Below are 26600 nucleotides of genomic sequence, written 5' to 3'. Positions count from 1 at the left end.
GGACATGATGTGAACTTGGAAGAAGTTATTGTTCTGGAACGAGAAAAAAGGTTGTGACCCAGAAAGTGGAAAGAGGCTTGGTGGATAGAAAAACAAGGGGATGTAAACTTAGTGAATTGGACCAAAGGTATCAGCATTAATAAAGAATGAAGAAATATTATTGATAAATACAGAAAAATGTATATGAATTAATGTATTCAATGGTTGTTTGCTCCTTGTTGTTTCTTTCTGGTAGAATGTTATGTTTTCCCATTGGTCAGTTCAGATAGATTTCCACGCTTCTGATTGGCTGTTTGAACTGGCCAATGAGAGAGCAGATAGGGAGATTAATGGTGTATATATACTTGAGTAATTTTTTGTATCACTCCAGAATCTGAATATTGCCTCCCCTTCCCAACTATACCTATCCAAACAAACCGACTCCTTACTCATTTGACATATTAAAAAAAAAATCAGATACACAGTGCCATCCTAACATGCAGACTTGTTACACCACACACAAATAAACAATCACTACTTTGGATAAAGTAGCTATACAGCTAGATATCCTTCCTTCTCATTAAGAGTAGGAAAAAAGACAGTATTTGACTTGACTTGACTTGACTTGTATCACTCAGTGTACGTCTGATGAGGATCTTGGCTAGAAGATCGAAACGTCATGTGTAAATGTGTTTTTATATTAAATAAGTGCAGTCTTGTTCAGCAGTGTGTTTATTTTTCTGATTTTATTTGCAAGATGTATGACTATGATTGTGTGTCTAAGATGAGAAAATAGACTAAACATCAGTACAGTTAGTGGGCTAGTACATAACTATTAGGAGCTAGTTACTTAATTAAAGTAATCAGTTCCTATCTACTATCAAATTCTGGTTTAGATAGCCAGAGATATTAGCATAGAGAATAGATGAGCTGACCACTAATCGCATGGTAAAATATAATATAGATGTATTGAAGGGACAATTAGCTCCAGTATATAGCAGATCGAACCCAATTCGCACACGTAAACCATTTTTTCATGCGGTAAAGTTAGATTCGTTTTGTAGTAAGAATGGAAGTGGTTCGAATCTCGCGTTAAGTTGTAAGTCTACGTCTTAGAAAGCGTTGGTACTAAAATGAGCCAATAAAGTAGGAACATAAATTTAGAGATGGTTAAAGTTTGACATCATTTTTAACATTAAAGCTATACGAGAAGTGATATACAAACCACATGAGCTGTCAGGATCGATCCCGGATCTCCCTCATTGAAAGAGCATATGCTAACTACATAGCTATGAATGGACATCGAAGCAAATGCATATTTTGTTTGCTTATATGCACCTTTGTTTTTATAGTGTATATAAGTACACATTTCAAAGGTTAGAGCATATATTAGAGCTTAAGAGCATATTTACCATACTTTAGAAATTTCTTTCAGATGTATGCTTAAAGCATGGAATAAATGCAGTTTTAGTTAGTATTTTCAATGCATTCACATGTCTATGCAAAAGAATGTCATTTTGCATGGAAAGATGGAAGAATGGCTAGTTCATGGAGGACAAATATTGTTAACAATCTATCAACAGAGTAGTCACTTACAATTGCTAAGACATTAAGAGAAATCTGTCAATGATAAAGACATTGTAGTATTATGTCGATATGAATTCAGAAATAAGAAACTCTGAGAATGATACTCAACGAATGCTTAGCTCTAGTTGATGAAGTTCGGCAAGAGGTAGAGTCAGTTCCTTGCAAATTCAGGCGCTCTGTTCAAAAGAAATTGACGAATGTTATTACCAAAAACTCCGCCTACAAAACAACTGAAGCAATGGGAAAATACCTTCAAGAGTAAAATGTCATCTTGCCAGAAAATATAGATATTAAACTTGCTCCGCTCTATAAATATTCTTCAGTAACATCTATTTATGTTAACAGTGTCATTTTTAGGCTACAAATATCACAAACTGCCAGCACAAAATGAAGAGAAACATCTTGTAATATACTTAAGGCTAATTATGGGAAGGGTATAAGTTCTTAAAAAGGAAAAATTTATATACACACAATGGAAACGTGTAGAAAAGTTAGGTTTGTATTATTTCATGTAAATAAGTGCAACCTAAAAATGCAAATGTAAACAACAACTAGAGAACGTGTTCTCATATCACTGTGTTTATTTTAATCCCATAATTTGTGTGTGTTTTAAGAAGTTAGGAGTATGTAACCGATAACTTCCATAAAAATAAATTCTAGAGAGAAGTCCCTGAAAAGTATAGTACACTTTTGATTATATGTTTCACCTACAAAACTTTGACACAACTTTGTTGCATGTTTGAAAATGCTCTTTTTCATTGCATTGTTAAGTACATATTAAGTGCATATTTTAACATATTTAACAGCCTAGTTGCTTGCATATTTCATGAATTTTAAATGCATAAAAAGTCGATGTCTAGCTATTAGAGAACTCTAAAAATACATGTTGTGTCACACTTCACAAATAGTAACTGAATTCCAGCATATCAGAACAAACCTTCTCGAACATATTGCTTTAGCTTAGGATTACTCAAACTGTAGTACGCGTACCACTGGTGGTATTCGAGATGCTGTTGGTGGTAAATTCGACTTATGGTGGTATTAATAATTAATAGCCTATGTTTTGGAGGTGTACCAGCGGAAAAGTTTGAGAACCACTACTTTAGCTAATGATAGATTAGGGACATACGGGAAATGATACATTTTAACCCAAAGAAAAGCACTAACATACCTGCTGTTATTCGTATCGTGTGCAGAAGCACATGATCATGAGAATCACACTGGCCTAAGCAATTATTTTCTAACTCATTACTAAGTCTATGATTTATTCATCAATAGTGGGGATGGTTCTTAAGGTTGTTAAGTTTAACTAGATGCAGTGTTTGATAGAAGAGATCAGCCAAATTTCATTTGATTAACAGAATAAGAATTCGACTTTTCACAAAATTGAAATCCAGAAAAAAATGTTCAGCTACTTTTCTCAACGTGTGTCAAGGGCGCCAAACCTGGGAAGCCGGAGAGCCCCCCTCCTCCAATGCTCATGTGGGCCCCAGGTATTTTTATACATGTATATTTTCTATTGTTGTAACTAATTTTTTATGAATATACAATATTTGGCATAATTTGAATTCAATTTATCTTAAAATCTTCATATATGCCTTCTTAGACCCTTATCTGTAACCAAACACACATCTAAATGTTCCTGTCCGAAGTTACAGAGAAATTGGCGCCCATGACTGTATGCATGTGTTCAAATAGTACAGCTCAGAATTAGGTTTCGGAAATACTGGTTTTCGATTATTATTATTATATATATATATATAAAAAAAGCGGCTTAAGAAAAACCAAACACAAAAAACGATATTACAGCTTCCTTTAAAACCGATTCACTTTTCCACCGAAAGAAATTTCGGTTTTCCCCAAACACTGACTCTGTTTTTCACCGAAATGAGTTTCGGTTTTCTTGAAAATCTGGTTTTCACCAAAACTGTTTCCGTTGTCTCTAAACGAGTGCTTGGATTTTATCGAAACCAGTGTGATTTTTCGCCGAAGCCAGTATCTATTCCTGTTCTACTTATGTCCAATTATCTTAACAAAAAAATAAAAGGATATAGTATACGTAAGACCGCATCAGTTCCAGAAGGAGCTGGACGCTCATACTTTTAGGGATTATTCATTGAGTATCTACGAACTTAGAAAGGGGGTAACAAACCCACTTTCATTTACTTCTCGAGTGATACGAAAATAAAAAAGAACGTACCTGTTTGTTGTTCTTCTGCCCTTATTTACATTGGCGTTTAGTGATGTGCAAATGTCTGAGGTGTATCGAGTAGTACCATGTGAAGCATGATTGCTTAGCGGTTTTGCAGACAGAAAGGAAGTTTGGGGGTCATTTCGTACAGGTTTTCGTGAAGGGAATGCAACGTGAAGTTTGCTTTTTCATGTAGAAAATGGGCATAATTGCGACAGCTCGATCTAATTTTAATTATTTAATTTTATCTGGTTATTTTTTTTTTTTTTAGATCTAAGCACAAATGTAATTTTACAGTTGGTTTTATCACTAGACAGTTTGACCCACTTACATGTTTTTATTGTCAAACTAAATTACCAGTTAACAATCACAAAATATCATCCACACTCAAGGTATATAAAATAACAGGTAGCACCAGTTCGCGATTAGCGTTCTGATTGGCTCCCTGTCCGTGACGTCATGTGGAGGTATTGGTGATTTTTCTTCAATTGCCTGCTTGTTACACTTCGCGCTTTATTCATAAAACTGGATTCAAAACATAATTATGATATTCCTTGTCTTTCCAAATACAAATAATGAGTTATTTCTACTATAGATGAGACAACATAATGTAATAAATATATAAATACCGTCAATAATGATTAATTATCTATACACTTAAAAATGAATATAATATTTACTCGCTAATTCATGCTAGAGTAGGGATGGTACCGAGACCGAGACTAGTCTCGGTATCGTCTCGGTCTCGACTCGATAATCCGAAACGAGATCGAGACCGAGACGGACTTTTATATACCGAGACGAGACCGAGACGGACTTTTACATACCGAGACGAGACCGACCTCTATAAATCGAGACGAGACCGAGACGAGACCTTGGTCAGTCTCGAAAGTCTTGGTCTCGTCTCGAATATTGACAGCTATTTTGCCTTTACTCAAAATTTGTTTCGCTGCTGTGTGAGATAACATGGGAATGGTTGACTGATGTACAGTGACGTATTTAAGGGGTAGATGTCGGGCTCAAGCCCCTCCCGAAATAAATTTGTAAATTTGTGATCATTTTTTCGCATTGCACGTACAACAAAAATGTTTCTTACCCGTTCCTCAAGCTTCTCCCGAAACAAAATCCACTGCTGTTGTATATAATCTTCGCTCTCTCTCTCTCTCTCTCTCTCTCTCTCTCTCTATATATATATATATATATATATATATATATATATATATGCGCGGATCCAGGATATGATCAAGGGAGGAGCTAAACCATAGTTTGCCTCTTTATCCAGTGTAAAGCAGGATTGAAGTTTATTTTATTCAGTGTATACCTGAGCGTTAAGGGCCCTATAGCCGTTCCCTTGGATCCACGCCTATATATATATTTAAAATGCTGAAAATTTGTACCATGTTGTGTGAAATATTAAAGTAAAAATTCTTCTAGATACTCTGCAATACCACTAGATAAACAAGCAGTGTTGCCAATGCAAAATAAAGTTGTATTTTCTCAAATTGCACTATGTAAGGTATTACCTATTTCTAATTTAGATATTAAATAAAACCACAATGCCACATACATTATTCAGTCTAACAAGGGACAATTCAGTATCACCAACATCAACATTTTGGAGATCTCTAATAACTCAAATGGCATAGAAGGTGCAATACGCATCATTTGTATCTTAGCATCAAATACTATGATCATGGTATAATGTATTTCGAATGAATGAAGGATCAAAGTTACAAGAAATGAAAAATTTAACTTTTTCTAAAGACTTCACTTCGAAAACGTGCTGACATATCACGTCTCATCATGTAGATGCTTCCAAAAGCCTTAAGTGACCATAATGTCATTTACAACAATTGTTATTTCAAACTGTTTTAGAGATACCAAACACATGGATAGTGATTGTTGTACTACTTAAAATAACGTATTTGTGTTAAATTTTTATAATGATTATTGCTTTAGTTTGCTTCTATAACATTACAACAATATTTTTAGTGGTTTTAATACAAGAAGTAATTAAAATTAACATAACAATTCAAGAGGAATAATTACAATAAAGGATTAGTTAAAAAAAAAAAAAAAAGAATACATATTTATAGAAACTTAAAGTCAACGAAGCTATATTATGATCAAGAAAAAGTAATCAATACAGCAGGAATTAGAAACCAAGTTAAATTTGGACAAGGGTAATTTGGAAAATAAATAAATAAAATAAAAACCTCTTCTATCAGCATAAGCAATATAGCTTCAAAAAATTATCATTCAACCATGATAAAGAAATCACGGATTTACTAAATAAACACACAACATACATTTATAGCATACTAGCTTATAATAGCTGATGCTGTATAAGGAACACCGATGATGGTGAAGAAGACAAGACAAGACAAGTCGGAGTTCCATTATTCTAAGTAGTGTTGCCAACTTAAATAAATTGCTAAATATTATTTTAAATATAGTGCAAATAACGTAACTAAACTGCAAAATATTTTAAAATTACTCGTAATTTGTTTTATGGTGCAAGAATGTTTTCAAAAGACGATGTTTTTCATAGTCTTTATAATGTTAATGTTAATCTCAAATCTCAAAGTTCCAGCAATACATGTAAATGCAAATTGTAACTGAAATTAAATGTAACTGATAACTTTTCAGTAACCCTAGTTGTTCCCCTAAGCCTTAATCGTGGTGTACACAAAACCATGCTTAATTAAAAGTTCTAATTAACTTACACCCTAGTTACATTTCACTTGTTTTAGTTTGACCACCGACCACCTCAAACTCGATCCATACCATAGCTGTATGCAGTTATTCAAGGACTTACAGTTAGTAATACACATTGTGTTGATTTTTGGTTTGTTTTGTCTTAATTTAGTGTCCCACGATTATGCTAGGGCGTCTAAAGGAGACTGGAGCTAATGATTATAATGGAATCCATACCACTTCGGTCGTTCAACTGTACTCCCACCGGGAATCTAATTAGGATCCACGAGAACCGAAGTAGCGTGCTAGCTACTAGACCAAATGGATTCCTCATATTGTGTTGATTTAAATCATTGAGTCAGTGTTGTCAGATTCGAAGATCAAAAAATATCGTGTCTGTGCTGCAAAAGTAGCGAATTTGAACTATTTGTAGGAGAAATATATACAGTAGAAATGAATTATTTGGCAACTAATGACTGGTACTAATGAAATGATTTTTAATATGGACTGGAAAATGTGCTGGACATATTGCAAGAAATTATGATCGATGAACAAAAACAATTCCAGACAGGATACCATGAGATAAAAACAGCCTAGAAAACGTTCTTGTACAAGAAGGTTTGACGAAATCAAGAACAACTGGGGAGTAACCTGAGAAAGAATTGCTCAAAATAAATAGTTGTAGAGAAGACTTGGAAAGACCTTGATCTAGCAGTGGGTTGATAATGGTTGATTATGATTATGGTTATGATTTTATTATATCTGGACCTCAGGGATAAACTAAACCAAGTTATAATTTCGTAATTTTACAGGAGAAGCGAAAAACCGGTTCTGCGTGACAATGCGCTTTAATACCCGGCGTGACCTGTCACTCATGATTTTCTTCCGCCCACTGTTCCGCTTCCCCGATGTGGTTTTCCCGTGTGTTGTGTAGGCCGTCATCACCTTCGACACTGTCCCACGCGACACACCTAACACAGTAGACACTGCCGTCACACTCATTCCACATGACCGCGCACCAACAATTTGCCCTCTTTGAAAATCTAAGAGGTCTCCCATTTTACACTACTTCCGTCTGCTGCAGCCACTGGACACTGCTGTTCCACTGCGCCTGACGTAGTATGGAGACCGACCTATCACACCACCACCAGCGGTCCGGCGATGCGGGCGCCACGACACCACTGCCAACCCATACATCTGACGTGTTGCCAATTAGAGGTGTTTCCATTTTTCTGATCACCATCTGTACATTCGTGCTGCTATGTGTTGCGTTATCCGTTAGGAGGTATTGAACAATTCTGATTCAAAGGAAGGAAATAAACTACTGTATAGTACTGGGGTTAATTTAATAGAGTTTAATTGTATATGCAGTACTGAAGCTATATGAGACAAAGTATATTGCTGAAAGTGAAATATGAGTTACTATTAGGGTTTTATCCCGGGTATGTTATACCCACTGATGATTGAACCTGGAACACACACATGGAAAGCATTAGCGCTAGCAAATTAGCTACGAAGAGTTACGTCATACCATAATTCTAAGTCAAGAATGAAGGCAAAAAATAAGAAGCGGAAACGACAGACTGTACGATAATAATACTTTCAAAATTTTAATTTCACACTATTTCGATACTTTCGAGACGAGACCCGAGACGAGACCGAGACTTGGTCTTCGAGACCGAGATCGAGACAGGCATTTGTTGACCGAGACCGAGACTGCGATTTTTTACTCGACACGAGATCGAGACCGAGACCGCTACTTATCAACCGAGACGAGACCGAGACTGTATAAAGTCTTGTCTCGTCTCGTCTCGATACCATCCCTATTCTAGAGCTATGGATCTATTTTTATAATTTTTAGTACCGTACATGACTTGACCTGGCCCTTATTACGTTGATTAAAGGGCGAATCTTAAGGATAGAAGGGGTTCAAAATTTGTACCTAAAATACAGTATCTCACGAACCTATCAAGTTAGAAAGATGAAACTCGGTATATAAACTCCTCATTAAGCTTAAAGAAAAACATATTCCATTGTTTCTGAAAATTTTCGTTTTAAGGGGAAGATGGGGCATTTTCTATTCATTGTAACAATGTTTGATTGCTAACTTCTCCTCGACCAACTTTAACGATTTTTGGTACTTTAATGCAGCCAGGCCTAACTTAGGATCTTATCATTTTTTTTTTTTTTTTTTTGCTCGGGATGAGAGGAGATAGGAAGGATGTGACAAATAATCAAAAACAGCCGAAATTGGTGTCCAGTCCATAATTTGCAGGGTCACTGAAATGAATAGTGATTATTCCAATACCGTTTAAATCCAAATTAATCCTCTTTGGGCGTGGGGAAGGGGTGGCATTATGGATTTTTGTCATTACAGTTTCATTGAAACATGAATTATACGGGTGGAAGGAGTTCAAATACTTTCCATAAACCAATCCTCTCAATAAGAACATTTCAGACAGTAAAATACATAAAGGAAACATTATTAAAAATTTCAGAGATTCCGGGTATGTAATAACAAATTAGGTTAGGTTGTGTTAGGATAGGTTATGTTATGTTAGACATCTAATCTACCTTAACCTAATATAACCGAATCTAACCTAACCTAATTTGATTAGGTTAGGTTAATTTAGATCAGGTTAGAAATCTAATCTAACCCATTGTATTTAGTGTGTATTAACCAAATTGTCTGAAATCGTGACTACAAAATATTTACGTTACTAATATTTGTTTATTACTCAATATAACAGATTTTACATTATGTATTACAGGTTATAAGTCGCACAGATATCTATAGAGTGGTATACATACATAAAAGAACCACCTTCACAGGGGAATATTTGCAGTTATTTGTCCTACACTTTGCTCTTCGATTTATCGGAATTTAGTTTTTGTGGCTTAGACACCTCCCTCGGCCAGTCCTTCAATTCTAATATGGTAAGAGTGCACTTTGATCAGAACAAATGATTTTGTCACACGATGTGGCATTCGAGAAGGAATAAAATCAATGTGATTTGTATGTAACAGGTACTGTTCGGTTAAACAAGATTAGATTAGGTAAAGTTAGGTTAGGTTCGGTTCGTAATAGGAATCTATTAATGTTCTGCTCAAAGTGCACTTTGCTAGAATAATGTTTCAGATACTTAACAATACTTACGAATATCATTTAAACTAAAGAATATATGAGAGTATACATTTATATTCTCGTTGGTACCCCCTTCCACTTCGCTTTACATACATAAACTCCTTAAGCTTCAGGCCCTCAGAAACAAATGTCACAAAAGTAAAATTAATTATTGTTATTACACAACTGTTTCTCAACTTGACTAGTGTCTAGTTTATTTTTCCCCATGCCAGTTTGGTATCAATAATTAAGAAACAGCGTCAGATCTTAAACATTACTTTTGCAGGAAACTTAGAAGCTCGTTTGGCTTGTGTATAGCCCGCTCCCCCATTTCTTTGTCATGTGAACTGGATGAGTCACTACTACTACTACTACTACTGCTATTACTACTACTACTACTACTACTACTACTACTACTATTATTATTATTATTATTATTATTATTATTATTATTATTATTATTATTATTATTATTATTATTATTATTATTATTATTATTATTATTATTATTATTACTCGGACTACTACTACTACTTTTATCGAGAGCAGAACCCAAGCAACCCCTGCGGGGCTTCTAACCCGTTCCTACTACTACTACTACTAGTATTGCTACTAACTACCACCACTACTACTTCTACTACTACTACTACCACTACTACTGCTACTACTACTACTACTACTACCACTATTACTACTTATACTAAAGCCTCCTTACCACAAGATTTACATCTTAAATCATTATAACATGCGATTCCGATTCATTATGAACTAATATGAATCGTTAGAATCACTATGATTCGTTAAAAATCACTGGAGGGAGCGGGCTATACTCAATCCGCTCGTTTTTTCAAACTCTTTGATAATCCTCTGGTGAAAAGTGAGCAGAACATATTCGTGCATTATCCACATTAAAAGTGTTCTTTCGCTTACAGCGGAAAATCAATCTTCTTCGAAGTTCATCATTTTTAGGGAATCGATGGAACATTATTTCACTTGTATTGCTTCCTATGTTATTAGAATGAGCTACTGCACAAGTAAAATAACTTTTCCCCATCTTGAAACAGTAATGTTATTGTGTATGCAGAATTTCACTTATTTTGAAAAATACCGCGATACCTCCACGTGACGTCACCGACCGCAAAGTATCCTGGGAAAAATGAGAGCAGAAAAGCTATCCCGAGAGTCCCCTGATCTACACTATATGTGATTTACAGGCTACCTTTTTCTAAATAGTTTGTTTACGAGCTTCGATGCGAAAAAGTTGAATATTTAATTTAGATTTTAAATTTTTGAATCATCCGATACAGATCGGTATCCTTCTCAATACTGGCAAAATGTTATGTAATGCGACGGTCCAGCTATATCATAACGGCGCATTACACTTTTAAACCTTTTAGAATGTATTCTAGACTTTTTCACTAATATAACATTTCAGTTCACTTTTTGACACGTTAAACAATGTTCGAAAGTAGTTCTTTAAAAAGTGTCTAAAATTGTTCAAATATTGTTTAAATACAGTGTACTCAGAATTAGAATGATATAGAAGTGTATATCTACTTTTATACTTAAAGAAAACCACACTGTTATCAGTAATAATAACTATGTGTTTGTTTTTTTTTTTAAATAAGTAGTGATATTCTTTTTATATTTCTTCATCCTTTCGCTAAATTAATATTTCTTGATTTTCTTGTCTTGAACAGAAATAATTCTCCAGCTTCCAGCGGTATTAAGCCTATTGAAGTATGGTTAGTGGTGTGTATTGTGTTTCTGGCCTCTGCTTTCATGGAATATGCGCTGGTGCTATTCCAAATGCGTTATGAAAAGAACTGGAAGACGTCTAAAGAACAAGAATTAAGTGTAAAATGCACCAGAGTGTTTGTGCTAAAAGATAACGTAGACACCAGGGGGCAAACCCATTCTACAGATGTAAGTTAACAACTTTTATCTTTCCAAATTAAATGTTCAAATCCATCTTGACTTGGTCTTACTTATAATGTACTTTAGAAAGAGTTGAGGCTCCACCTAGTGATTTCTCTACAGAAGTCTCGTGTAGTTACTACACTTCTTACAGAGGATGACATAATTAGGGGTGTTACCATCATATAACCAGGGCCGGCTCTACCATATGTGCAGAAAGTGCATTTCTACGGGGCGGCAAGATTCGACTTTCGAGGGGATCAAAACCTGTCATAACTATAACATTTAAAATAAATAGTTCTTGTCGGAAACAGACTTCATGATGGCGGTAGTTAAATTTACTAAGCTGACCTTCTATCTGAATACTACATTCATAAATCATGTTTAGGTCGCATTTAGTTTAAGGTCACATGGAGAATGCTAAAGCAAATACTCATAGAAATTCCAGCATGAATTGCTTGATTGAGGTCAAATACAAGAACTCAATTCTCGAACAGTAGCGAACACCTGTTCCATTTACCTAGGTAGTTAGTTACCACAGTTGTGATCTGAAAACTATTCTTGTCTTTGTCATAAATAAGCACCTTATCATTGCAGCTGGAAACGAGTTTTTTTTAAATATTTTTAACACATGTAGAAGAAAAATGAAGAAATAAAAATAAAAGAGCTAGTTGTACTGGAATTGCAAACTGATATATTGAGTTTGCAGCTCGATATTGAATTCTATAAAAAGGATTACCATCTTTCTTTTGCAGGGTGTTCGCTTTATTTTTAACTAACATAATAGATTATTATTTAAAGAAAAAACAAACATATCGAGATTGTATTTGTAGTATTTAGGTCTTTCTGAGTGCGAATGCCCTTTCCCTCCCCTTCCTTGTTCATGATGGGGATTGCATACCTAAAATCGTAGCTTTTAAGATTTGTTCTTTCTGGAGAAATGGGGCGACAAATAATGCCATTGCAAAGGGCGGGAAATTGCCTAGGGCCGGAACTGCTTATAACGATTGTCTTCGTTTATTCATTTTATATATATATATTTCTGGGCATTACTGGTACCTATATCCTTTACGTATGTAGGATAACGTTGCTTGGCGAGCACACTGTGGAAAGTGGGAGGAAGAAAAATTGGGAAGCGTCCTGGAGCCAGCCAGTTAGTTACCATCCTGACATTTGCTAGTATGAATGAGACAAAAACATCGCTTGATCTGAAAAAGTTATTACACCTTTTCGACTGATTAGTTCCACCGGGAATTGAACCCAGGACTGCTCGCTCGCAAAATCGAGAGCTTTTAGCCACGCCGAACCATTACGAAATGGAATTAAATCTTTCAGCTTAATGTCCCAGGGATGCCCGTTAAGATAAGAGGCACGGATAATTAAGACAAGTGAACGCTGATGGAAATATTGGTGGAATGAGAATGTGGGAGATGCCCCGAGAAAACCTACAGATGTTGTCCGCCACAATCTTAGTTAGTCAGAGATCGAACCAGGAACTTCATGCACCAGAGGTTCTACCACTGAGCCACCGTGCCTCCTCCTCACGATTTTCTTCGTAAAGATATTCATGTACCATTATTTCTTGTAACGTTTCTGTGTATATGGATAAGTCAAATAGGTAAATTCATCAGTTTTTTATACCCAACAAAAGTGCAACGTTGCAAACGGCACATTATTGTTTCCGTAAAATACGTCTGCTAGGTAAAACCATTGACTAGTGTATATTGACGTTTATTTATTTATTTATTTATTTATTTATTTATTTATTTATTTATTTTTGAAGATACGTTTCCTTATCTTTCTTATCTTCGATCCATTTATTCTTTTAAAAACTTTAAAAACTTAAACAAGCTTTGAAATTCTCTGTTTCGTTACAATATTTACAGGTTAGCATAAAATAGATCCACTCTAAGGTTCATTAGTAGCACATTTCTTAAGGGAACAGACGATGCAGTAAATATGTCACACTTATTCCATTCACGATAAAACTTATTCATTCGCTTATGCAACTTACCTATTCGCTTAGAATCTGATTTTTGCGTTGGTTGGTAAAGCTAGACGGTACCACAATTTTCCTTAGAGGTCCCAAAGATTAACAAACTTTACAAAAAAATCTCTCTTTTATCACACCATGTTTGCTAGCGAGTCCCGTAATTTCCGATATGTAAGCTTTCTGTTATTGCTCCTTATGACATACAGAAGTATATGTATATGGGCTTCTTGCTTTGTGTGTATTTTGATTATATTTCTATATGTATTTTTTTTACCAGTTTCATTGCATTTGTCTTTAATTGTTTCTTAAACGATTCTTTAACATGTTTAAATTTTGTTCGGTATGTTTTCCTATATCTGATAATAAGAATGGATGTGAAAATATGCGTATCAAGATAAGAAATTAAAAATAAGCTCTAAAAATATATTTTCCGCTACTTGATTCTAATTACATTGATTTTTTCACCCTATGGGTCGGGATTCCCAGATTGAAAAGCCATACTGTAGTAAATAGAGTTATGCAATGTGAATAAATATTTTTTTCGTTTAACATTAAATACCTTGTGCATGCATGCCTGCATCTATGTGTGTTATGGAATCAAGATGGCTGCCGCACCGGCATTAAGCTCCCATTTTTTTTATCTTCTAATTTTTCAACGCTTTTACTTTTAGACATTTGTAGCGTTTTGGTACAATCATTAAGATATTTGGGACAACATAGCTAAATATGTCCGGCGCCAATATCCCCCGTTATTATTTTTCTAACAATTATTAGTGTTAACAATTTTACTTTAAACCGGCCAATCGTCCACTGGACGGGCCAATTTGGTTACAGCTCATACTCTAATATTTAAATCAATTTTAATCTTAAAACAATATTAGCGATAGAGTCGACGTAGCTCTGTAGCTGCGACTATAATACTATACACCCACAATTTTGAAAAGAAGCTAGCGCTTGTCAGTCTTTTACTTCCTTCCTTGCAGGAACAAAACCTAGACATCCCTCCTACTTGGTATAATTTGTAACTTCACATATTAAAAACTATTGGAAATAATAACTTGTCAACAAAATATTCTAAAAAATACATTAAAAATGATATCTACAGAAACCAAGTGACAAATTAGTTGCATGTTACTAAATAACATCTATAAACATTATAAACAGCAATTTGTAAGTTAATTTTTAAGTCTGTTATTTTATCTTTCTTATTTTCTAATTTGCAGGTCCTTCGTTCAATGCGACGAAAAATGTCAAATACTGTGAAGAGAAGATGCCGCTGCTTTCTTTGCTTTCAAAAGAAACAAGTGAAAGCTTCATGTGTAGATTTGGTGGCACTGGTGTTTTTCCCATTGTGTTTTATTATCTTCAACGCCATCTATTGGACACAGTATATAAGATTAAGAGAAGAACAAAAGAATATCGTTCTCCAGGAAAACCATTCTGAACTTAAAAGTTTGCACTAGCCCTTGGCACTAACCTCTTACAGCAATCTCGTAGTTTACATTATTAAGAGCATTAAAATAATTGTTGTTATCTAACATTATCTATTTGTATGTTTTCAACGAGTTGTTCATAACAAGTTATGATAATTATATAGAAATGTATGTTTACGTACTTTCTTTTATATTACCACTTCAGAAGAGAAAGTAAGGGCATTTTACTGAGGACAAATATGAAATTTCAAAATGTCCACTGAAAAATTTACCGGAAACGAAATTTTCCAAAGCGCAAATTTTGTTTTACTTAAGGAAGGATACAAGTTAATATTTTATTTTAATTGTTTGTGTTATTTATTTTTCAAATCCCCACAATGCGAAATTATAAGAATCTAAATGTGGGAGGGAGACAGAACTGAATAAGAAAAATTATCTTCGCACTTAAACGCAGTGTTCGTAATTTGAGAGAAATTTCCTTAATATAGGGAAATTTTGTAGGTAAATTTAGCAAAAAGGAGAAAAGGGAATTTTTCGATAAAGCGTGAAAAATCCAGGGAAATTCTAACTGATTGACCAATATAAATGCTTAAATGTTTGTTTATTCTTCAGAAACAAACCAATACAAGAGCAATAATTTGTGTATCTGCTCATTAAGTAGCATAATCTGCACCCATTGTTGCCTGGGTGTATTTATATTTTTATTTCTAAAAAAAAGTGAAAGAAAGAAAAAGTAAAAAAAAATAGAAGCAAAAAGCAAATGAATAAAATAATATGGCTGGCACTTCTATTAATACAGTTGAATTAATCTTATCGTATAACTTCTGTTATAGGAACTGGACACTCAACAAATTGGAGACAAGTTGATAAGAAAAGGGAAAATTTTGAGTCAGTTGAGGGTAAGTTCCTTAAATAAACCTACGAACACTGCTTGAATGTTGTGACATAAAGAGTTCACATGTTTGAGCATCCATCGTTAACTACTAGTTCACCCATTAATTACATTAGGTACTTGCGGCAAATAAGGCCCACCTGCGTATAAATGCTTTATTACATAAATACATATGATGTAATAGACAAAAATGTATATGCATTTTATTTTTCAATGTTTTATCTATCTTATGGTATATTACTTTAACTTAAACATTGAGCTAAATGTATGAAAAAACATATTGAAAGAGAAACATACAAAATACCTTATTACCCACACGGTAGGTAAATAAGGCCCACCATTTGAAAAGTAAAATTGTACGACCTGAGAGACCATTGGAACTCAATTAACACCTAACATTTTTTACAGTTTTTCAAATGCTAATAATAAAGCGATATTTAGTAAAAATATGGATTTGAAATATTAACGAAATAGGTAATTTTCCATGCGTTATGCAGTCGTTAGTTAAGTCGTTGCAACGAACTGAATTTTAAAGAATTAGCTTGGACACATAATAAACAAGTCACCATTGGAAACAGATTTTACATTAACTTTCAACAATGTTTACACCTGTAGCAAATGCATTCTTCACCATTGACGTCCACCAAACTAATGCATTTGTCGTGTACCCATACACTACTCCCTTTACAGCTTCGCATGCAGGGCCGGTTCTAGACATTTCTTAACTGTAAGCAAACAATATTTAGGCGCCCCTCAAATGATAATAGAAGAGTAGAAAGTTGTAACGGGCAAAAACTCTTCAAATAATTGTTACATTGCCAAGTTTCTTCAATATTGGGCCTATGTAGTCTCCCAGTAAATATTAACGAAAAATGGCGAAATTATAACTAATTGACTGTGGATGAATACTGAACAAAGTTGCAATTTTAATAACTAATAGCATTTTATATTAAATAAGCACAAGATTCAACTAAGATACATACCTATTTCCTAAGATGTATTTTGACAAGTACAATTGAAACATAGAAGTCGAAACAGAATAAAACTCATGAGCTTCAAGTCTAAAAGAATTACGTTCTTATGCTTCATTAAAAGCATATTTAAATAGTATTTTCTAAAGATAAGATGATGGTAATTAGCTTAATTTCTCGTTTTCTTTGTTACTGAAAAGTTCATGTTATAAAGACACTGTTCTGGCTTTCAATTTGGCAACATCTCTATTATTTCATCCGTATCCATTTTATTGAGTATCATTTTCAATAGCCATAGAAGCTATTTAATCTTTTTTGAGGTATAGTTGATCTCAAATAATTCTTTATTAATTTTAGCTTAACCTTCTTAATACACAGCAAATGACGAAAGTGTGTGTCTTAATTTGTATTTAATGTGTCTTCGATCTAGTGGCGAAACTTCAAACTCAGGTTCCTCCGCAAAAAAATCTTTTCAGGGCCCCTTAAGCCTATAAAACAATTCAAATTCAGTTCTTTTATGTCTTTTTCCAACATAGACGTTCGAAATTAGGCAATAAGTAACACAGTGTAAGCAGAAACAGTGGCACACCCAAGATGTTTCTTTTAGGTCAGTGGCACACCCAAGATTTTTCGGAGTAGCCTACAAAATGGAACCTCTGAAATTATGCTAATTTTCTTAAAAATTCAAAGTTTTGGGAGATCCAGACTCTCGGACCACCTCTGTCGGTGCATCCCTGAACACAAGAAACCAATAATCAAAACTTTACTTTGCATAGGACTACCGTATTACCAAAAGTTTAAAAATATCGCTCTATCTAAATTTAGTACTAGAGAATGGATTAATAATGATTGTTACACAGTTATAAACAACGAGCATATATATACGCTACTGTGGTTGAAAAAAAAATCTGTTACTTATAATCCTTAAAATCATTAATAACCTTTCGATTACAGCTTCCATTTCGATTACAGTTACCTTTTCGAGTTATGTACCCGTATACTGCGTGAAAACTCATTGGATTCAGACACGTTTTGAAATTCATTAAACTTAACTCAGACCCGTAACAAAAGAGACCGTACCCATTCCATTTTAATTTACTAATTAAATTACTGCAATCAAGTAAAATAAACTTTGGTAAAGTTTGTAAAGTTTGTAGACTTGCAAATTCTTCGTTAACAGTAACTGGTATTGAAAATTCCACCACCACAACATTTGTATGGTTATCACTTTCGAAATTTTGTCCAGAAGACGAAAGAATGTTTTTAGAGCCTTCGCTTGCCTCTCATTTTTTAAGTTTCGTAGTTTTCTTTTCCTGTAAAATGCTCACTTAGTTTGTCATCGTTGGCCATTATTATTACACGAAAAGCAAAGTACTATTGACAAGTGAAAACACACATCATTACAAATAAAAAGAAAGAGAAACGACTCAGGATAGAAAAGAAAATGTTGACGAATGACAAATGGACTAACAGGCATTAACAAGTGAGATTAAGCAGTGGGCAGCGATTGTGAGCCACTAATATTAGGAACTTAAGGTAAACTTTCCCTCCGAAATGATCAAAACTTCCATTTGTACCGCCCGTCTTTTCTTAGTATTCGGCCCCCTCCCTGGACGAATGGACAACAAAAGCCTAGTCCTTGAACTTCGATAATGTGCATTTCATTTACGCTGACCTTTCTCAACCCTTGACTGTTGTCATTGAATCGAAGCACTATGCGGGGACACTGTTTATGACAAGGCAGAGCACCCTTGAAAACATTTCTTTCTACTGTGGTAATGTCACCCAATTCATAAGCAACACGTGCTGTTGACTTCCTTTTGTTTGTTGATCCATTCCCTGTTCAAAGATATATTTAGCAATGATATTCTCTAGCAAGGTCGCAGGAGAGTTGTTGGGAGAGGAATGAAGTGTCTGTTATATTTGTATTTTGTGTATATGGTGGGATTGTGGAAGAAATGCCGCTGTCTTTAGTCGTACTGCCATACTGCTTCTACTTGAAAGCTAAATTTCCCTACATTTTATCTTATATTCGTAAAATCTCCCTTTTTCCCTTTTTCTCTCTTCTAAAAAAAAGTTTTCCTAAATCTCCCTACTCCGCGAGATATTTTCTTCAAACTAGCATCACTTGTGTTGTATTAGCGCCAATTAATGTACGAATTCAGTTATTTTACAGCCAACCACGTAAAGATTCGACTTTATTGTTCTGCTGGTGTATTTTACCTGTATTTCAGTCTGTACAATATTTATTTGAAGCTATTTGAAAACGAAAATCATCATAACATTTTCTCTAATAAATATTCACATTTTGAAACAAAAAAAGATATTTTCCAATTTGGCGCCCACTTTATCTGGTACCTTCTGCGATCGCGTAGTTCGCAGGATTCAAGATCCGGTGTTCGCATGTCACCGATCCATTCTTTGTCGCATAATGAACGAAACCACGATACCTCGAACGCTCAGAACTGCACGAAACTGTGCTTAGAATATACCCAATTTATATGAGCCATTCCATGCATTAAAAATAGAGATTTACATTATGAAAGACATCAACGCAGAACTCGAATTTGCAAACCCCCATAGTCAATAAATACACCGAATACGAAAGACTGCCCTACTACAGAGGGTGGCACTGGCCAAGAAAGAATAACAAACTAACATTCAACTCGCCAGTTTCTAAGTATTTAACAATTCATACATGTTTTGTAGTGTAATGAGGGCCAGTAGATTTTTAGTGGGCCTTATTTACCAACTATGTACTCATTTTATAAATCATTACCTACAAACATGTTTCAAACTAAACGAAGTAACTACTACCTCAAATACTAAACACTGTGATCATCGCAAATATACAAGTTATTTCGAGGTAGCTTCATTCTACACAGAAAAAATGAACTTACTTTGCCCACCTAAATTATAAGAACACATGGAAACTGGCTTCTCGATGCTTCAATACCGCCTGCGTTCCGTTTAACCATCACAAGAAGACGAACTCTCTCAAGCAGGCATTGTGTGAGTAATCGCTGCTTGTGATGTTGTCAGATTTCTCATACAGAGTTTCTAACCTATAAAATTTTGCACTGGGCCTTATTTCCTTCCCGGCCTTATTTTCCGACAGTATCTTACATGAGACATCGTATCCCTTATACTGATGCTTGGCCATAGATTTTATGTTCATTGGCCAATATAACAGAGCTCCTTCGTGGTTATATTATTAGCATACATGTCTACGGTGCGGGAGACCCGGGTTCGATTCCCGGGGAGTTCGTGTGGTTCGGATTTCGTGTTTCATATAGCCTTACTGCTGAAAGAGATGCTATTTCAATCTAAATCCTTTCTTCACATTTAAGTAAAGAGCACTCTTTCAATACTACCAACCTGAGGACGTTCTGTCATGCATCTGAAATTGCAATCCTTCGTAAGTCACAATACCCTATAGCAAGAGAGCTGGAAATTGGGGCTATGCTGCCCTAAAGCTATCAGCTCTTTGTTGGTATATACAGTATACGTATAAGATGAATTGAAGTCAACTCCTTCAAAATGGTCTCGGTCACCCGCGTTTGTGTTCTGGTTACGGGTTTGCGTCACACCTTATCATACAAGTCTTGTAGGTTCGGCAGTGACTTGTGTTGATTCTAAAACTCACTGAAGCTGACCAATTTTCAGTACATATAATAAACACAATATTGTTCGTACAAACTTTGCAAATACAAATGTATAATAATACAGAATGTGTCCGAAAATTGATAAGACTGGTTCTAGAAACCACACTTTTATTGACAACTAGCTGAAATACCCTTTCTTTGCATGGATCAGATAAAATATCTATATAAACAAACTGAACAACAAAAGGAAAAAAATATCGGTCATTTACTACTACTTTTACATATCCCAGTAAACTGCCCTGAGACCCTCCTGGTTCGAATATTGAGAAAAACGCGTCTGGTCCCCAGCCAATGGATCTGTATTTGAAAGTCAACGCCTGTGGGAGTATCACCATTCATCTCAACGACCACGAAAACTATGAATTTGACAGTAATGTCGGTCATTTTGGATTATTTTTACATGTCTCAGTAAACTCCTTCCCCGGTGACCCCCGCCTGCAGTCTAATGGGGTGAATTTGTAAATTAATACGATTGGAGTCTCACCATGAATTTGACACCAATATCGGTCATTTTCTACTACTTTTAATGTCCCGATGAACGCTCCCCTGAGACGCCCCTGGTTCGAATTTTGAAAAATATGCTTCCTCTTGGTCTGGAGCCTCGACCAAGGTACCCGTGACCAAAATTTGGTAACTCTCGGTCCACTCGTCTGGTCTCCAGCCCGCGCACAGACACAGACAGACACACAAACTCTTTTTTTTTATTTATATTAGATATGGTCGAATACACTTAATAATAGAAGAAGAAAAATTATGTGATTTTTATTGTAAATTTTTATTTGTATAAATTATATTTTCGCACTATTGTATTAAGAAATTTATCGATTAATGTAAATATATTTTAGTGAAACATAAAAATGTACTATTTTTTAAAAGCATGCCTTGTGGTAACCTTATGGAGAAGCAGTAACTCACTAGATCTTAATGATATTTTCAAACATTTTATAATTAAATTTTCTAATCAGCACACAACTCATATTTCTAATACAAAATTAATAGTGGCTTGCATGCAAAGCACTAAACCACCAAAGCATGCAAAAAACCGCATGCAAAACAATGTATTATGAGTCGCATAGGTTTCAAGGACTTGTTTGACAGAATTTTAAAGAATTAATAAACTACTAAACTGTATTCACTTTATCTAGTATATATTTGTTAGAATCAAGGGCGCCCATCAGGGGGGAAAGATGGGGTGCTCCCCCCTTAGAGGAAATTGTACTTGGGAATATCGAAAACCCAATAGAAGTTTTACATTAGTTACAGCAAAATTTGAAATTATATTTGAAACGTTGCTTATACTTGTCCCCCTTGGAAACCACAACATGGGTGCCCTTGGTTAGAAGTATGCTTAAATACTTATACTGGTGTGATGTAGAATCCTGTTATCAATAGTTTAACAAGCTCGAAAAAATCAAAAAAACCTTTTATGATATATGTATAATAAGAAATCATGATACAAAGAGAATGTTACATATAAAATACATACACCATTAGGAGACAAAATGCTGAGGTCTGCTGTATAAAATAGTAAATGTAATGCTTGAATCCTGTTGCGTGTAATCGTAACATACATGTATAATCGTACCACTTGCATACCCACACTACTGTAGGATTGGATAACCTTCCTGCTAGAGAACTGCACGGACCGAATTTTTCGGCCCGAGCCCAATCCTAATTTTATTCCTAAGCAACACAAACTGTAAATAGCTATTGCATTCTTTGTAACATTTTTCACGGGCACACTTCTTCAACGTTTGGCTTTATTCCAATTATCGTTTAACGATAATCAATAATTATTAAAGAATTGCAATTAATCGGCCCCAGCCCGGCCCGACCTGAAGAGAAATCAGTGTCGGCCCGCCCAAGCCCGGCCCGTGCAGGTCTCTACTTCCTACCCCGTTATAACAAAATATAAATGAAGGACCAATCATCAACCTCCACAGCAGGGTATGTTCTCAGTCACAGAGTGAGTTTAGCGGTCAAAGAGATGTTCTTGCATCAAAAGATTTTCACAATATTAACTACTAATAAAAAGAAGGAAGGAACATATTGTATTTTTTTCCTGTAATCAAACCTTATGGGAATTTTGTAACAAAAATGTTCATTATAACTGAATTTGTATTTAACAATAACGTTTGGAAGTTGATTGCCAAAGAATAAACGTATAAATTTACTGGTCTAAAGATTATTACTTGGCCATTCATAACCTTGATCTTGTGCAATATCTCCCTCCAGTGGCGTATTGAGGATCTTTTTTTTTTTTTTTTTTTTTTTTGGGAAGGGAGGCTTGAGAACCAGTAAGAAGCATTTGTGTTGTGTGTATAATAAGTAAAAATAATAATGAAATTATTTCGGGGTAGGCTTGAGCCCGATAGCCACCTCCCTAAATACGCCATTCTCTCTTTTCTCCAGAATAATTTTACATAAACCATCATTCAAGGGTCCAATACAAAGACGATTTTCCAAAGCAAGGTTCTTGAAGCACATTTTGATTTTTTTTTTTTTTCGAACTCAAATAAAACACAAAAGGTCATAAGACTGGTTCAATTCTCATGAACTAAGTGAGAAAATAATCAAAATCAATGCAACAGAATTACTATCAATTTCGGACACAAGCCAATTAGGTTGAAATAGCAAGACCATCCATCTAAATTTTTGATTCACATTTGAATTCTTTACAAATGGTTAAAATGGATTATGTCAACACATAAATAGATAATAAACCTTTCCAAAATTCCCAATTATACTTATGAACAATTTTCACATTTAATTAATATTAAAAATAAATGTATTGTAACTTCACTGTAGTCTTTTCTTCTGTAGCCAAAGACAATGTTCCAAATGTTAACAAACCAATTAATAAAAGCAAATTTCATTTGTTCCAACTTCCACCATCTTTTTATTCGATCTTTCATTGACTGGGCTGAAATATGGTTTGTTTCGTTAATATCCGTAACTCTTCACTGCTAGAACAGTTGAAAGTAGTACTATCTTACTAGAATTGGCAACAGTGAATTGGAAACAAAAATATATGATAGAGGGCGTAGCTATGCCATTTGACCAGAGCGTGCCCCAGGCAAAAAAAAAAAAGTGGGCGACTAAGCACAGAAAAAGAGATTTCGCAATCCCTGATGCAGAAGTTCAAGTAAACCTCTTTGTACACTATGCAAATAATTGCGTGCAATATGTGCTTAATATTATCTTTGCTGTCGCGATTAATCTGATTTTACAAGCTGTTTATATTGAGCAGTGTCCGATGGGAGTCTAATTAGCTACAAAATATGATGTAGAAGTATGATAATGTCTAACGGGAATGTGGGCTTTCGAATCATGACAATTGTGGCTGAAGTTGGTCAAGGGCAAGGGGAACGAGTGGGTAAATCCAATATTAATCGAACATATACACGTGAATGTACGTAGATCTACATAAATATATACTTTTGATCTATATAAATAAAAATATAATATAGGAAAAAAGATATTTCGCAATTATTGCTCCAATGTCAAATATGTTAGTGACTTTTAAGAATTTTATTAACACATCTCAATAAAATGTGACTTACCTCAATAATAAGACTTGGGGCCACTATTTCCCAGCGAAACTGCTCTAATTCTTCACGAAATGGAAGAATATAAATCATGAAAGGTTATAATACTTTCTTAATTCAATGGAATGCAGACTATATAGTAGGTGTTCAAAGATGTTCAGATCTGGCAATTGGGGAAACTAGATGAAGTTGATTCCGATATTTATGATATCACGAGTCTATAACTAAAGCAATGCAGATTGGCACACTGTTATTGCCAGCAAAAACACCTCAATCATAGGATTCACCCAAACACCTAAAATGCCCATATGCAGTAGTGCGTCCAGCGAGTTGAACCCATAGAATATCAGGAAGTTGTAGCCCACAGCGTTACAGAGCCAGGACCATGTTTCACGGTAGAGAGGGGATATTCCGGATCATAAGCTTTCGTGGGCTCCGCAACACATTAAAAAATATATATATTGGAAATTAGGTGGAAGAGGACACTCCATACCATCTTACTTATTTTCAAATTGATGGTCCACTTTCCATGTTCCTGACACTATTTGCTTGTTGATAAACAGTCATTGAAAGTGATCGGTGCTTTGAATATTTGAATTCAACTGTGGATATTAAACTTATGCAAAACTTACTTAACTGCGATTGTCGCAATAGGATGTTCCAGGTGCTGATTGAGTTCAAGTAACTTTTACTTCATTCGCTCGATGTTTCTTAGTGCCTGGTAATTCTTGTTTCTCTTGGTGATTGGTAATTATTGAGGCTTCGCCATTATTCTTTGTCAGTCTTATGTTTGCCTGATTTATGTAGAGCGTCATGACCTTGTACACTGTACTTCATTGCATACCTAACATATACTGGCTACGATCGGTAAACTTACGCTAATTAACCGTGAACTGATTATATGCTTCTTCGAAACTCAGAGACGATGAAATCAATTTTGCATCATCACTGGAATGCTACAGATGATACCTGAGACACCAGTAACAATGGCTTGGTGTTATACAAGCCTTGGAGGTTTAATAGTGGCAACACTGCTTTAGAGACTCTACACAATGTGAAACGCCCCCATCCGTAACCTATCGGACAAGGTGGGAAAAACCAAATCAAAACATGGCCGCAGAAGAGGCTTTACGCGCACAAACACCAAGAAAGCTCAGCAGTTATTTTTTAATTTGGAAATCCAAAGGGTGTAGTAACATAAATTAATATTAATAATATAAGCAAATAACAACACAACAATTTCAGGAAAAATATTTATTACAATAAATTGTGTTTTTCCTCGCTGCCAAGTCAGATCTGGATCCATCATTTCGGGTGCAAGCCCTCCACCTTTACTCCCCTAGATTTACCGAGCTTACTCGCGTTAAATCTTTGTATAATTCTCGGAAATTCTAACCAAATGGGAGCCAACAAGACGACCCACATTAACATATAATAGACGCAAACAAAACAATTTACTAGAAAATTGAAAAAGTAACTCACCTTTGAATTTCCACCTTGTTACCTTTGAATTTTGGAATTCTCCTGCTCTCAACTTACTTGGACTCAATAACAAAACAAGAATAATCCAATATAGAATGAGGTTATGCTCAAAATTTTGTTTTAACGATCCCAATTTGAAACGGTAACTGAATGAGAAAAGTGGGACGTTAAACTACAATTTCCCACATTCACAAAAATGAGAAATAATTCGGAAACAATTATAATTCTGAGATTCTGAGTATTACCAAAGAACTTTTCTTTATTTAGCTTGTTAACAGAAACAGAGAGAGCTAAACCAAGCCTCCCTTCCAATACTCTCACCAACTTTTTAAGAAACACTAAATTTACTCGTTTTTGAAGAACAGACACACGTAATATCGCACTTAATTAAATAAAGGATTATCATAATCCTCACATACAAGGATTACTCTTATTTCACTGCAGTATCACACTTTCCATAACAACGACTTCAAGAACAAGAAAATCCGAAGCAAAGCCAATAAGTCAATTTCGATTCGTATGCCATTCAAACAACCAAACAATCCTGATGTTGCACGGTTGAAAATTCCTATCCAAGTCAGGTAGCCGAGGCAAGCTGCTTGCTGTCGCAAGGCTCTGACCATGTGCAAACGCCTACTAGCGCATAAGCCAAGACCTTGAAGCTCTTGATTCTGAATTGAAAGGAAATCTTCTTACAAGCGTTATTTCATTCTTTCTTTTTCTCCTATTTTTAAAAGTGACTTTTTTACGTTGAAGCTTGTGTCTCCTTTTTTAACACATACTTAAATTAAATACATTAATATTATTTAATTATTATTCATCTTAGAATTAATTTTTATTTTTTATATTTTCTTTTTTCCTGTTACTTGTAACGAGCACGTTATAAATGGAATCAAATAATGTCACTCGTACTACTATTACTTACATACCTACCTTATCTCATAGCAAATAGACTCTCCCTTCTGATGTTATGCTCAAGAATAGCAAACGAGAAAAAAAGAACATCATGTAGCAGGCGGTCTAGGTTATACACATGTACGCAGGCAGTGTTAAGCAATTTTATTGTTATCATGATGTTTTCGAAACAAGAAAAACGGAGCTGGATAAAAACTGAATGTGGC

The 26600-nt window shown here is 34.9% G+C and overlaps 1 protein-coding gene across 5 annotated transcripts in view; it reads left to right on the top strand.

Moving 5' to 3' along the window:
• The window catches only part of LOC145680381 (glycine receptor subunit alpha-2-like), a 212697-nt gene extending 190077 nt beyond the window's left edge, over nucleotides 1-22620 (top strand). For all 5 annotated transcript variants that reach the window (XM_081750814.1, XM_081750813.1, XM_081750812.1 and 2 more), the window contains 2 exons: nucleotides 11279-11504; nucleotides 14712-22620. In XM_081750814.1, coding sequence (XP_081606940.1) covers nucleotides 11279-11504; nucleotides 14712-14951 — 466 coding nt within the window. In that variant the 3' untranslated portion in view covers nucleotides 14952-22620. The remainder of the gene's footprint in view (nucleotides 1-11278; nucleotides 11505-14711) is intronic.
• Nucleotides 22621-26600: the final 3980 nt, after the last annotated feature.

This window comes from Thermobia domestica, chromosome 3 (assembly GCF_964235325.1).
Source record: "Thermobia domestica chromosome 3, izTheDome1.hap1.1, whole genome shotgun sequence".
Classification (NCBI taxonomy): Eukaryota; Metazoa; Arthropoda; class Insecta; order Zygentoma; family Lepismatidae; genus Thermobia; species Thermobia domestica.
The sequence above is the reverse complement of the archived record's forward strand: the minus strand, read 5'-3'. Positions and strand labels throughout refer to the sequence as shown.